We start from the raw sequence: 14,783 nt of genomic DNA on the forward strand, positions 1-14,783 counted from the left end.
TTCATCTGTTCTAATATAAGTATTTTCTTCGCGATGAAAAGATCATGTGTGGTGAAGCAAAAAAAAGGTGCTCTAAAAGGCTTTTGAAGGGCCCTTATTTCCCCAGATCACCGCACATGTTCTTCCTTCATGAAAATTAGCTTGGAGTTACAACACCCTAACTTTTTTGTTGCCTACAATTTCTAGATTTAGTTGATTTTTCTCTACCTTTTTTGGGTTTTACTGTTCACATGAAGCATATGAACTCTTTCACACACAAAGGAGACCACATGAAAACTTGAAAATTATAGGAATTACTGAATTTAAACATACACATGCATTTGAGGTAAAAGCTTCCTAAAGATTGAGATCGATCGTGAAGAGAAAATACGTATTAATTAATTCCTTCATTTCAAGGTGCTAGCTCCCTGATAGATCGGTTCCTCTAGCATGGAGGAAGGGAAAATCAAGTGAGTACTTGCTTTCACAACTTAAAATTCCAGCATCGCCTTCATAATGTTAAAATTCTCACGAAAGCGGTTGAGAATCGCAGGCACTCTCCACATTTCGAAGAGCTATTCCGAGCTTACCGGCGAATCAAGGCGTGCAAGTGTGGGTCCAGTGGCGGAGGTTGGGCCAAAATGTTGGAGGGGCAATGGGTTGGGGTGTGGCAACGGCGGCCAGAACAAGATTTTGATCAATTTCACTCACTGCTTATATGGCCCAATTACTAAGGGACTATCACTAAAAAAATATGTGCTGGTGGGCTAGGGGGCAGCTGCCCAAGTTGGCTCTCACTAAGCTCCGATACTGTGTGGGTCAAACATACATTTATAGGGAGTATGCCGTTTTCGATTTCGGCCTCCATGGACGCCAAATTTTTGAAAAAAAAATGAAATTTCAAATCTTCAGTTTAGAAAAAAAAATGTGCAAGTAAACAAGGATGTGCGGTATATGTGTGTAAATTTTCAGGATGAAATACGTCAAAATATGACCGGTACAAAAAAGATAAATTCAAAGGCCTCGGTTTTTTTTTCACAGCCCTCATTTCAGTGTATTTCGTCCTGAAAATTTACACACTAGCATTACGCATGTCTGTATTTTTTTCAGAATTTTTTCAAATATAAAAAGTTGTGAATTTTCACGAATTTTGAATTTTGCATTTGGAGGGCCCCATGGAGCTCAGGCTCCAAAAGCAATTTCCGCATTTACATGTGGCTTTCAAAATACTTCGCTATTTAATTTATTTATTTATTTGCCTTTTATACGACTTTAGTTTCAACTTAGTTTGTCAACCATATTTCTTTTGAGACATTACTTTTTCAACCATATGAATTCATTGACTTGTGCACGAAAGAGGACATACACCAGCTATAGGTGATCTTGCTTGTTTGGACGCAGAGGAGGAAGGAGAAGAGACTGGCAAGGGTATGTCTGATTGTGTCCAAAATGGACCCTACTTGAATTTTAGTCAGAACAAAATTTGGATGGCTGCTAAATTTTTAATGTGCCAACACCAACTCTAGTCCATTTTCCTCATTTATGACGCGGGCGGGGGGCGGGCCGGGGGGGGGGGGCACGTATACTGCCGTTGCTTCAAAGAGTAACAATAACTGGTTAAATTAGCTGACATGCGAATGGGCACCTTTATTTAGCTTCAAATTCCAGACATCACAAAACAATCGATGAATCGTCATCCTCTGTTCCACAAATAATACTACAGCAGTACCTAGCTGGAGGTTTCCTATACAACAACAAAAATCCCACTACTATATATATCCTTCATAGAGACCTGAAAAAACGGCGCCAATCATATTCGAAATCAGAGCCGCATTTCTCATGTTCGGTCCATCATTTCACTAGATTTCCTAAGTGGTGTTGAATCGTTTGTTCATTTCTGCAATTGTTACCAGACGTCTCTCAGGTATCTCCCTTCCATCTGAAGGTTTTTCACATAGCCCTCCGCCTTGGAGCTGTCCAGAGATCCCTGAAATGAAAAGCGAATGACTGGTCAGTTCAGGGAAACCAAAAGGAACTCTCCCAGAGACCAAAATGGATGTGTGTTGCGTCACCTGCTCCTGAACTATGGTGTGCAGCGCGCGGTGCACGTCTCTCGCCATGCCCTTGGCGTCGCCGCAGACGTACACATAGCCGCCCTGGGAAACAATGCTCCACAGCTCTGCAGCCTGCCAAGATTGTTTACACGTGCATGGTCAAGCGAGGAAAACAAAGGATTATTTGTACCTATATAATCAACGACAGGACATGGATAAACGGTGAGTTATCAATCAGGTTACCTTCTCTGCCATTTTATGTTGGACGTACTCCTTTGTAGGACCCTCACGAGAAAAGGCGACGACCAACTCAGACAGGGCTCCGGATTCGGCAAAGTTGTTCAGCTCATCCTCATATATGAAGTCCTGGAGAAATAAAATGTTAATCAGGCAGTTTTCACATATAAGTTAGACAAGTGTTTTTTATCACCCATGAGATCCTTCACTAGATGTAAAATGCAAATGCAGAAAAGTTTCCTGACAGGCGACGGGGAGTTTAAGAGGCATAGAATAATATTTAGGCAGATATATGTAAGAATTTGAAATGCCATATGAATTATACATGACATGAATGCTGGTGCGGCTCACAAATCATGACAATTTCTTACAATAACCGTAGATGAAGCTGAATAATAGAAGTCATACCATCTGGCGGTTTCTGCACCCGAAAAACAGGATGGCACGGCCCAGTTCCACCCCGGTCTCTTTTAAAGCTAATCTTTCCTGCCAGTACCAAATGGATTGGATATGAATATGACATACTAAAGAGTGACAAAGCTTGAAGCACAATGCGAGAGAAACAAGAAGGGAAAGACAAAACAAACCTGTAAGAAGCCCCTGAAAGGTGCAAGGCCAGTCCCAGGGCCTACCATTATAATAGGCACTGTGGGATCAGCAGGCAATTTGAAGTTTGACTGCCTCACAAAAATTGGAGCCCAGCTACATTCTTGGCTCTCTTCCAAGGGAGTTGAATTCTGCGTGTAGCCGCGTAGGATCATAAGACTAAAACGTTTACTAGATGGCAAGATGGTCACTGGCAGATATTTCAAATGATTTAAAAAAATACTTGGCTACATAGTACGTACGAATCATTATGATTTTGAAATGACTGCACTCACATCTCAAAGTACAAATGTTTGTGTGGCCACCTATATAAGACCAGAGATACAAAATTATGTATCGAGAACTCATATCATACTGTAGAGTAAAAGACCTACAATGTGATTCTAGTTCAAAGGGAGTAGTGCAAGGTTGCGTCATTGAACGAAATGAGCTCCATGATATCAGCCATTTAATTAATTTACACGGCCACACAGGGCAAGCTCACAATGAAAATGTTGAGAATGATCAACAAAAGATGATTAGTCGTTCACCTAAATAAACATACAAAGAAAGGCCAGCAGACTGAACCAGAAATTTCAGTCCAACATCATTAAACCTGGGAAAATATGTGTAATTTAAGGAGTTCTCGAGGGCAAAAAATGGAAGTTGCCTCAACATGTTCAGGATAGATTGAGCAAATGGGGGTTGAGTCCAAACATCAAAGTGAGCAATAGGGGACAAGTTCAATTATCTTGCCAAAGGTCAAAAGGTTTCCATGCTTGTAACTATATTATAGGAACGAAGTTCTGCCCTGTGACCATGAAGAGACAGGAGTATACCTTCATCCAAGTAGAACAAACTCCTTTATGGATCCTTCCAGTTGGGGTTTGCCCATGAACTAGTGAACATGTTACATGAATTCTTGTAGGTGCCATTCTGCAACGATATGATATCATGAAACTTGACTGACTAATCAATTTGTTTATGTAACATAGGGAACTATTTCAAAGACAAGATACCTTGGTGAGGAAGATATTGAGTAGTATCTCGGCTGAAGGCGAGGAGCAATAGCTGCAAAGAAGACACCAAGCGGAGGTTTCGCCGATGGAAACTCCGAAATAACTTCCAAGAGACTTCTTTGACTAGCGATTATCCACTGAGAATACTCCTTCTGACCAATGAAATTCATGTGAGAAAGATGACACCATTATTGGAGGGTAACGAATTTATCCTAGATTACAAACCAACCTTTCCAGCAGGAGATGCTAGATGTCTGAGCCGCTCGGCCTCTTTGGGATCAGATGCATGAGCAGCCAAAGCAAGTAAAACACTCTGCAGTAACCCATCAGAAAATATTTATGAATACAAACATATGATGCAGCGAGAGAACAAATACGCAAAAACAAAATATTCACCTTTTTAGGTGAATTCAACAGATCGGCATATCTGGCAAGTGCAACCCTCACAGTACAGGGAGATGGGAAAGGAGGTGGCAAAGAGCCCCCAAAAAGTGGAGTGCCATCCTCTTGGTCAGCATAAATTGAGAAATAAGTATCTGGTGAATAATCTAATAGCTTTTCTGCCTCCTCTACAGTCTCAATTGAATTTTCTGCGTACACACCAACATGATCTCCAGTCTCATATCTGGAATGAAAATGAGGAATAATCAGCTGTCTAAAGGCCAATCACATAAACTGGTTATTACCTCTTATTCTAAAAAACTGACAGAGCTAGATCCTTCAATATGCTTACGTAAGGCTAGTTCCTGCAATATCAAATTCCAAATGAATGCAGGACCGGTCAGAAGCTGGTGTGTGAAGCTCCCGTCGCACAGCCACATTTGCCCTGGAAAAGAAGTGTGTCAGAGTTCGCTCATAGAAAAAAAATGGGCCTAGTCACATAAAAGCAAGAAGGGCATACCTGCAAGGATGTTGACTGTCGTAGACGACATGACCATTGCTAAGACTGAAAGACTTGTTGATATGTGTGGCATCCTCTGGTTTGGTAAGCACAACTCTATATTGCGGAATAGCAGCTGTGTAAGGAGATTGTGCTGTTGAAGAATTATCTTCAACGCGGAGCAGTTTGTCCAATTCTGGCCACAGTAGTTCCTTCCTGTAGTCCAAGAAACAAACCATTAGCTTTCGATTGTAAGACTCTCAAGGTCTAAAGTTGAGATCAAGATATGTGCAGAAACAGGGCCACCATGCACAAGCCGATAAAATGAAAGGCTACCAACTGTCCTGATTTCGAAAGTTCAGATCGAGGTTACGCTCATCGCTGTACATACCAGGCATTGAAGTCATCCTCAATGCATTGATCGTCATCTCCAAGGCCAACAGGAACTATGCGCTTTCCACCTGCAGAAACATCATGGACAAAAGTTAACCACTAGCAGACGACAAAGGGGACAACAAAACTAGGAAAAAACATGTAATGATGGAGACATGCTGCAGAGGATTCATAACATCTAACTCAAAACTAACTATACATGGCACAACCATTACAGGCCTATTTAGTTATATAATTTCTCAAAAGAATAGTGAAGTGTAGGTGAGGTGAGCTACGACAAATTGAATTGGTCATTCATTCCGCTTTTGTTACCTTGTTCGGCGAGGAGCTGATCGACCTCCTTTCCGACCTGGAGTTGAGAAAACATTTGAAAGCAAAAGAACGGATAAGTTTACAACTTACAAGTCACAAGTAAAGAGTGCATATATGCAATCAGATGTATTTAGAGGGCATGGGGGCAGACCTTGTTGAAATGCTCGTACTGCCTATTCCCAAGAGCAAACACCCCGAACTTGAGGTTGCTCAACCACTCACCCCTCTCGTTTCCCTGTAGTTCGACCAAACAAGGCAGCCATGAGTACCAACCATGAGAAAACGCACGTTCAGAGGTGCATCACCAGAAAGTAGTAGGTTTTGTGTAATCAAACGGACCTCGGAGAACCATTTGTAGAATCTGGCGGCATTGTCGGTTGGCTCACCGTCCCCATACCTACAACAGCGACAAGGACACCCATTAGCAATTTTGCTTTTTAGATTAGAGAAAAGGGGTAGCCCCCATCTTTACTAGTAAGTGCTGGTTTGATTAGCAATTGTGTGGAACAAATAAATATTCATGGTTTCCTTGCTTAACACGTGTAGAGTAATTTATTAAGCAAGCAATCCACTAGTGTTGTAACGAAGTCGGTAAGGGTTGCAGATGGAAACTGGCAGCGGCGGTCCTTACGTTGCGAGGAAGAAGAAGGCGATGTTCTCCTTCTTGAGCTTCTCCTCGTACTCCTCGTCCTCCGCGGCATAGTCATCCTGAGTGCCGACAAATCAATCGTATGAGACGAGGGGAGGGGGAGCTTTAAGAAGAAACAGCGTGGGCGGCGAGGTTGTGAGATCGTACCAGATCGAGCACCTTGAAGACGGCCTTGTCGTACCTGGCCTTGGCCTCCTCCGCGAGCGCCTGGCGTAGCAGAGCGGGGAGGTCAGATTGTTGCACGGGAGGTGGGAGGGAGCATCAGTGCTGAGAGAGCGCGCGGCGCAGGGACGAGCGTACCTTGGCGAAGCCCTCGGCGGTGCCGGTCTGCGTGCCGAAGAAGAGGGCGACCCGCTGGCGGCCGTCGTCGGGGTCGGGCTCCTGGTCCTTCTTCGCTGCGAGGGGCTTGGCCGCGGCGGACTTGTGGGCGAGCGGCGCGGCGCCGGAGGAGGAGCGGCGGAAGAGGAGCGCGACGCCGCAGCCGACGAGCACGGCGAGGGAGGTGGCGAGCAGCGCGAGCAGGCGGCGGTTCTGGTCCCCGTCGGCGGCGGCCGGCGGGGCCCGGCCCGTGAGCAGCGCCGCCAGCAGGTCGAGCGCCGAGTCCCTCATCCCCGCGGCGGCGGAGTCCATGGCGGAGGGGGGAGGGGGGAGGCGGCGCGCGCGCGCTACGCGTTGGTTCGATGGGATCGAGGCGTGCGGGCGGGCGGGGCGGGTGCGTGTACGAGTGCTAGTGGTGGATGTAGGCGATTTGTGTTTGCTGTCGCGTCAAAACGGGTGGAGTTTTTATGCCCGGAAAAGGAAGGGAACGGGGTCGGGGAGTTGGTGGTGGTGGCGGTGCGGTGCGGGGCGACCCAGTCAGGTCTGGCTCCGGTCTGGTTTGCGGTGCGGCACGGTGACACGCGCGGCTGCGGACGGCCGCAGCTTCGGACCGGGCGCTGGAAACTTCCACCTACCGACCTCTACGGTGGAGTACCTTTGTTTTTTTTTTCCTTGACTTGATGATGAAGGCGAGGCGAGGCAGTCCCACCTACCCGCGGTCGCAGCGGGGGAGCCTGGCTCTGACGGATGAACGAACGGTTCAGCGTCGCCTTCCTGACCGTGGAATGGAATTTTTATTTTGTCACGGACGCTCGGGGCCTCATACCAAAGTACACCGTCAAAAAAATGTCTTCATCTTCACTCGAAACCCTCACACCAAGAGAAAAAACACAGCAACACCCTCAAGAGTAGAGCGGCACCCTCGGGTTTATCACGCGTCGGCGCCAAACCGCGGACCTTCCATTCGACATCTCGCTCGTGCCACCATGTTGCACCCAAAACCACCAATGCCGCCGGATTTGGATCTGGGCGATGCCACTGCCCGCTACATAGAGCGAGTCCGAGCCACCAGTCGGCACACCTCTTGCCACCGACGATCAAGAGACATAGCCGCCGCCGCCATCATGATGCTTTCCGGATAGCCAAACATGTGAACCGCCATCTGGGGTCGCCTTCCCGGCATTCATGCCCATAGACACCGCCAATCATCCACGTCACAACCACCCGAAACACAGTAGAAGGAGTGAAAGGCCCCTCCTTCCACTCCTAGCCCGACATCAACCACCGAGTTTGGGTCGACGGCACAATAGGAGCAACCTACGCCTGCGTCCCCAGCCTGTAACGGTGAACCGAGGGGGTACAACCTTGCGAGTGCCAACGACCGTCGTCGAGCAAACTCGAACGTCGCCATGTTTGTGGTTACTGGCGCTAATACATCCGATGACACTACATTGCGCGGAGAACCCAACTCAAACCAATGCCACCAACAGGTAGTAGTCAAGAAGAGCGCAACGCGGACCAAGTCAGCCCCCGAACATTCGCGCTACCGAACATCATCCACCACGAATCAAATCTGTATTGCCCGTCGAAGACGCCGACAATCCGGATCACACCGCCGCCAAACCACGGCGCCTATGTCGCTCCATCACCGCCCTGAGGACCTCAGGCAACACCGCCATCGACCACCGTACCCGTGGGAAGAGACACCTCACCTACTCAGGGAGAGAGCCCCGACCCGCCTTAGGCACAAATCTGGTCTGCCCGGAAAAGTGAGCCTTGGGTCGGAGTCACCGTCGTCGCGGGTGCAGCAGGTGCGCGTCCGGCACCCAACCCACGCATTGTCGGCTCTAACCCAAGGGAAGAGATATCACCACCATCCCTGCGTCGTCGGTCGGTACACGGCTGTCGGCGCCGCCATCGTATATGACGTCTCTCCACCCGAGGCCCCCACTACCCGCACTTGCAGCCAAGCCGAGGCCAGTCGCACCATCACCGCCGACAATCATCACCATCCGATAAACGGTCGCAACCGTCGGCCCGTGCCACACATACCCGCGCGTTCTCCGTCGCTGCATGTATCCCGGTACGTCGTCGCCGGCATGCCCCACCAGGAAAACTCTGTGCAGCCGCGGCAGAACTGGCCCGCCGTCGTGGCCCATGTCAAGGCTGACGCCCCTGCCGGCTAGCCGCGTCCCGTGCCACGGCCACCGTGTAGGGGGGAGGGGGGAGCAGGAGAGCCCTAGCGGAGGCAAGGGCGAGGGAGGAAGCGAAGGAGGGAGCGGCGCGCATGACCGCCACGCGTGGCGGCGCGGGCGAGCGGAAGGGGGTATCGCCCAACTTCTATGTCCACCAACCAACTACTCGTCTCGCAGTCCGTGTCAAAAGTGAAAAAACTAGTGCTCGCAGTCGCAGCAGCAAGTCTGACGGATGATGACTGGTTCAGCGCTGCCTTTTGTGTTCAAACAAGGTCAACGATATACTTGTTCCCCGAACAAAACGATATACTTTCTTCTTCTTTTTGTCACGGACGCTCGGGGCCTGATTCCCACACGTTGGCGGCTCGGCTGTGCGTGATTCTGATCAAACATGCGCCCTGGAGCTGGTGGTGCCCGCACGCACGTTGAGTTCCCCCTGTTTTTTTTTTTTTTGCGGGTGCTTGAGGTGAGGTAGGTGTGGAGTTTGACACGACGACGACGAGGCGGTGGTCGTGGCCACCCTCTTAGCATCCGACACAGCAGCGCGCCACCAGTTCCGATCCTGTGTCATGAAATTTTCAGAATACTAAGTAATAGTGATCTAAACGTTTTTATATTAGTTTACAGAAAGAGTACTACGTACTACTCCGTATATCTCATGTGTCCTGTACTACTTGATTATCTTAGGATTTTTTAGTAACTCGTGGCATGTGTTTTTTTGGCTTTGGGTGCATCGAGTTGCAGCACAATAACTTTCCGGCCGGCCGGCCGCACGCACGGACGCGAGCGATCTACCCACCCTCTGCTCTGCGGTGCGCCCCATGCGTGCGTGCGCCTCGGTCGCATTATTGAGGCGTCGTTGCATGCATGCATGAATCCGTCAGACCGTCCGCGGGGATGGACGCATCTTGTCCGTTTCGACCGCGTCGACCAGGACATGTGCGCGCGCGTTCCGCCCCTACACACCCGCCACGCACGTGGGTGTTTCTTTATTCCACGTAACTTTTTCTTTTGGTTTAACAAAGGCCCCGTGCGTTGCAACGGGAGAAAATAAATCATATGCCATATGTTGTAGGTCAAGTTGAAATAAAAGGTGCCACGAGAAAGACTGTAAAGATAAAATACTGAAGATTTAAGTTGGACGAAAATCTTGTTATAGAAAAAAGAGCTAGTCAATACGTACTTGTTCTTTTTCCAAGATTTGATTTATGAATTCATGGTCGATGCAGTATATCACATCACTGGCTGCTTCCATATTCTCTCAAGGCAACGTTTATATTATGCTAATCTCGTATCCCGGCACCTAGCTAGCCGCCAGCTATATAGGTGATGTTCCAGACAACTTGAGAACGTATATGAATTGGTGAGAATTAGTTTAAATTGGCGAGGTGGGACTATTTAAGCAAAAATATCCACGCATCATCGCATCAGTATGCTTTCCCTGTTGGCTACTGACTTAGCACACAACACCTGAGGTTACAGGTTCGATCTTCACCTCAGGCATCCTTTTTTTTGGTGGCTTGCGCGAGAACTGGAAGCATGACTTGCGGCCCAGGCTCAGCAACGTAGCTACGAACAACCTACGACACATTTAGCCTATACTTACAGGCAGAAAAAACACGTTTAATATACAATCTTCATATTATAGTGGTACAAAACGAGTATGTGCGCGCGGCAGTGGGACCCACCAAGTGACGCGCGTGCAGACACCCACAAAGATGTATATGCACTCACCCATGGCGATTATCTGTGCCCCTCTTCGAGCATCAGGGGAAACCCTAGGTCCAGTTTTGCGGATCGGACGACGACGGCGTCTTGGTGTCGTTCGCCTTCGTGAAGGCGCTGTCTTGTTTGCTCGCGGCGTCCTCGGTGCTGCCTTTGGAGATGTCGGTCGTCTAGTTGTTGGTTGGATTGCTTCTTCGGTCGGAGAGTTTAGCTGTGTTTTTTATGTTTGGGTCGAGTTTCTCATGTTTCTCTGTTTCGTGCATCATGTTCACGCCTCTTGCGTCCATGTCATGTGTTGTACCATCTTTTGTACTCATTCTAACTCCTTCTATCAATGAAATGATACGCAAGCTTTGCGTATTTGCGGGAAAAAAAAAGAACGCACACAAAACAATTCTACTCTATGATCACTTTCTTCTAGAGACCGGGGCTGACATGTTTGAAGATTGACAAAGTCGCCACAAACGCTTCGATATGGATACTTCGCTTCTCACTGAAAGAACATTTCACCTCTATGTATGAGGTTGGATCCCCGATGACAGACTAGGATATCATTGTTCTCTTAATCATGCAATCATGGGTTAGTTATCGTGCATAGGTGCAACTGCACATTCTAGCAACATAAAAAATAGCGGCCCCACCTAATTTCCCCATACTATTTCCTTTCCGCTTCCCTTGACTTTCTCTTGGATTTTTGAGGGTTTATTTTAAAAAAAAAAGCTGGAAAGTTTTGACAATTTTATTTTCTTAGGAAAAAAATATGGTATAGTCGCAGACGCTCAGATCATGGACGCTCTCTCATCCATGTGAATACACTTATTTATTTATTTTGGACTTCAGGAAAATCTTTCTAGAAATGAACTTGGCGGAGGATGACTGCAAGGCACTTCTCCGGCGGTTTTAGCAGGGCACTTTACAAGCTAGCATGGTAGCCGCCCGTTGCTATGCAATAGAAAGAAACACATTGACACAGACGTATATAAGCGTTGATCACATGGTAAATTTATTTAGTGAACTTGTGCAGAGTGGGACAAGCCACGTGAGATTTTCAACCATCCACAGACAAACTTCACTGCATTTTTTATCGTCAAATATGAGGTTTAATCTCCCCCATCCCAGCACTTTACGTAGAGTCATTTTTAAGCCATGTATATACTCTCACTTTTTTTTAGACAATATATATACTCTCACTCAAGCATCGATGCATCGTTGCTCCATGCCTCCATCATCTGTCAATCCACACCAGCCTCCTTTTTTTAGCGTATCCACACCAGCCCCACGATGATGCTAACAGTCCAGCCCACGACCGTGTTGAAGCCCCCCCCCCCCCCCCCCCATGGCGAGGGAACGCCTCGAACATTTGAGCCGCTAGTTGGGTCACACCCATTTGATTTGATTTGTCCCTAAATTTAGAAAATCCTAGTTTCTGACCAAGCTCATTTGCTCCTCTTATACTTTTGTCCCGTGACCGTTTAACCGTTACTTTGAAAACTTCATAACCAATTCATATTAACTCGGAAAAATGCAAATAAGGTATCGAAATGTTCAGAAAAAGACCAACTATATGTGCATGCCATTTGCATTCATGACAAAGTGTTGTTAATGCGGAGTATCTCAACTCGAGTCTATATGAGCTGAGGTGAATAGTAAACTCCAAAAATATTTAAAAAACCTGAATTGTTTTTCTAAAAAACATTGACAAATGTTTTTACTGCTTGCAAAGTTTCATCATGGAAAAACACTAGTGGATTCATGGCAAAAAACACAAATCGAGTGCTAATTTTGTGTTTTTGCCATGACTTTCACGAATGTCATTTCCAGATGAAACTTTGCAAGTAATCAAAACCTTTGCCAGTGTTTACCACCAAAAAAATTTCAGATCTTTAAAAAAAAATCAATGTTTTAGGATTTTATTGTTCATGCCGAAATTATATGAGCTTGAGCTGAGATGGGGACTTCCAACACTTTTGTATGAATGCAAATGGCATGCACATATAGGTGATGTTTTTATGAACATTTTGATATCTTATTTGCATTTTCTGAGTTAATTTGAACTGGTTATGAAGTTTTCAAAGTCACGGTCAAACGGTCAAAAAGCAAAAGTATAAGAGGAGCAAACAGGCTTGGGCAAGAAACGAGGGTTTTTTGAATTTAGGGGCAAATCAAAACGGGTTTGACCTAACTAGGGGTTCAAATGTAATTGTCACTTTTTTTTACATTGGCTAAAGCTGGGTTGTTAGAGTATTTAGTGAGGCACGATTTATACCTGCAAGTATGTTCATATGAACTAATATGATTTATATCTGACACATCTTTACCTACAAGGTATTTGTCACTGTGTTTTGGGCAAATAATTCCAAAATAAGATTGTAAATATCCAGAGTCATTACCTCTTGGAGCGTTGTAGTTGTTCTTGAAATTATTTATGGATGTTCATCATGATATGACATGTACACTTGCAAAATCTGGTGACAAGGTATGAACGCATGCACACTCCACAAAAAGGATAATTTTTTTCTTGTTGTGTGGCCAGGGAAAGGAAGACGTGCACCATGCTCTTGTCACATGTCCTCATGCAGCGGCGCTATAGTAGGCTATGCGTGAGCATTGGGCGCTACCAACCCCAGTGTTGGGGTTGAATCCGGCAGATCTTGGATAGGGGGTCCTGAGCTAGTGATCTTAACTAGATGGTAACATGATGAACAAGGGAGATGATGTTTACCCAGGTCCGGGCCCTCTCGAGGAGGGTAAAACCCTACGTCATGCTTCTATTGTATTGATTGTGTTGGAGTACAAAGTACATGATGATCTACCTCGAGATCGTATGTGTCTTGGGGCATGTGCCAAGTCTTCGGAGGACTACATCCCTAGCACCCCTTGGGGCATGGCAGTCTTGGCCCATCTGTTGACGATCTAAGGGTCCTCGGCCCAGCCTACTATGATGGGGACGACGTGGTTAGCACCCCTATTCCAGGACACCATCACCTTGCCGACCTGCGCAACGTTGAGCCAGATTGGTTATTACGCTTGCTTGATAAAGTGCCAGATCTGCAGAACCTTTCTTTGATGACCATGTGGATGATTTGGTATGCAAGAAATGAGATCATGCATCATACACCTCTAGTCCCTATTGAGGCCTCATGCCGATTCCTATCGAGTTATATCAATTCCCTACTTGCAAATAGAACAACATCCCGGGGCGGACTTAAGGGCAACCAGGTGATTCAATAAATTTCAATGAACAATTTGATTATAGAGTGGCAATTCGTCATATCCCAACAAACACAACCGATTGCATCATATGGATCCCGATCATGTGAGGTAGCTTATGGGGACTTTGTATTCGATCACAAGGGGGAGAAAATGCCATCTAGCTACTGCTATGAACACTAAGGTCCTAAAGGAACTACTCACACATGGACATGGAGGCAACAAGGTTGACGAATAATCCTCTCGTGAATCGTGATGGATTCCCCCTCCGACAAGGTGCCAAAACAGGTCTCCAGATTCGATCTCCTCGAAACAGGAATTTGCGACGGTGAAAAAAAATGGAGAAAGAAGATACGAAGGGTTTCTTGATTTATGAAATTTATAGGCGAAAGAATGGACGAAAGACGGTGCACAGGGTGCCCACACAACCTAGTGGTGCGGGTCAGCCCCTGGTCGCGCCGCCTGGCCGCATGGGGCCCTTGGCTGGCCCCTCGGCAGGTCCCGACACTTTTTGGAATCTTTGTGACGCGAAATAATTGTATTAAATCCTCAGAGTTTTTTGACCTCGTAGATATGGATTTTGTAAAAAGTCAAAAACATGTAGAAAACAACAATTAGCTTCGGGCACTAAATTAATAGGTTAATCCAAAAATGCTATAAAAAATATTGAAAAGTGATATTATAATAGCATGAAACAATCAAAAAATATATATACGTTCGAGACGTATGTAGGGGTCATGCATATCAATCAAGTGCCCGATCCAGGGGCAATTTTGACTGATCTTGAATGTTTTTTTCCGAGACTTGACTAAGACATTGTTGGAACCACGCATACAACTTTTGAGGATTTTTCAAGTTTCATCAATTTTGTTGTGGATTTCATTGTCTCTAGAGGCTACAAAGCTGGGCCATGTGGCTAGACAGGCACATGGCTTGATCATGCGCGGACCCACATGCTTCGACAATGCAACCCATTTCTCATGTGGATTCCTTCATCAAGTCCTACTCTTATGTTTTAGATGTTAAACTTTGTTTTGCATATTCATTCAAACAATAAACTAAGGAAATAATGAACGTAACAGGTTATAAAACTGTATACAACTTAGAATACCCATAGGCGGGATTCTATAGGCACACTCTCCATCTCACTCGCGGTGACAAGCAAGAATTGTTTTTCAAGCAACATTGAAAATTTGTTCATTCATGAAATCTTGTTCCATTTTTGCG

The 14,783-nt window shown here is 46.3% G+C and overlaps 1 protein-coding gene across 1 annotated transcript; it reads right to left on the minus strand.

The window, feature by feature from the left end:
• Positions 1-1,606: 1,606 nt before the first annotated feature.
• On the minus strand, positions 1,607-6,859 carry LOC123122609 (NADPH--cytochrome P450 reductase 3). The gene is made up of 18 exons (XM_044542837.1): positions 6,409-6,859; positions 6,256-6,315; positions 6,091-6,167; positions 5,799-5,856; positions 5,611-5,694; positions 5,460-5,496; positions 5,146-5,215; positions 4,776-4,970; positions 4,608-4,700; positions 4,271-4,499; positions 4,104-4,187; positions 3,875-4,026; positions 3,695-3,791; positions 2,858-3,007; positions 2,679-2,756; positions 2,277-2,399; positions 2,052-2,165; positions 1,607-1,966 (listed from the first exon to the last, which is right to left on the minus strand). Exons 1-18 carry the CDS (start codon positions 6,736-6,738, stop codon positions 1,886-1,888), a joined length of 2,112 nt encoding a protein of 703 aa, XP_044398772.1. The 5' UTR covers positions 6,739-6,859; the 3' UTR covers positions 1,607-1,885.
• Between the last annotated feature and the right edge of the window lie 7,924 nt (positions 6,860-14,783).

Source organism: Triticum aestivum, chromosome 5D (assembly GCF_018294505.1).
Source record: "Triticum aestivum cultivar Chinese Spring chromosome 5D, IWGSC CS RefSeq v2.1, whole genome shotgun sequence".
Lineage (NCBI taxonomy): Eukaryota > Viridiplantae > Streptophyta > Magnoliopsida > Poales > Poaceae > Triticum > Triticum aestivum.

What these genes read in the sequence shown, in the direction of transcription:
- LOC123122609 (XM_044542837.1), bottom strand. Translation starts at nt 6,738, where the DNA reads ATGGACTCCGCCGCCGCGGGGATGAGGGACTCGGCGCTCGACCTGCTG. An exon ending in TCTTCAAGGTGCTCGATCTG is followed by an intron (nt 6,168 to 6,255) that starts GTACGATCTCAC and finishes GTCGGCACTCAG; the next exon opens with GATGACTATGCCGCGGAGGA. An exon ending in GAGGATGACTTCAATGCCTG is followed by an intron (nt 4,971 to 5,145) that starts GTATGTACAGCG and finishes CTTGGACTACAG; the next exon opens with GAAGGAACTACTGTGGCCAG.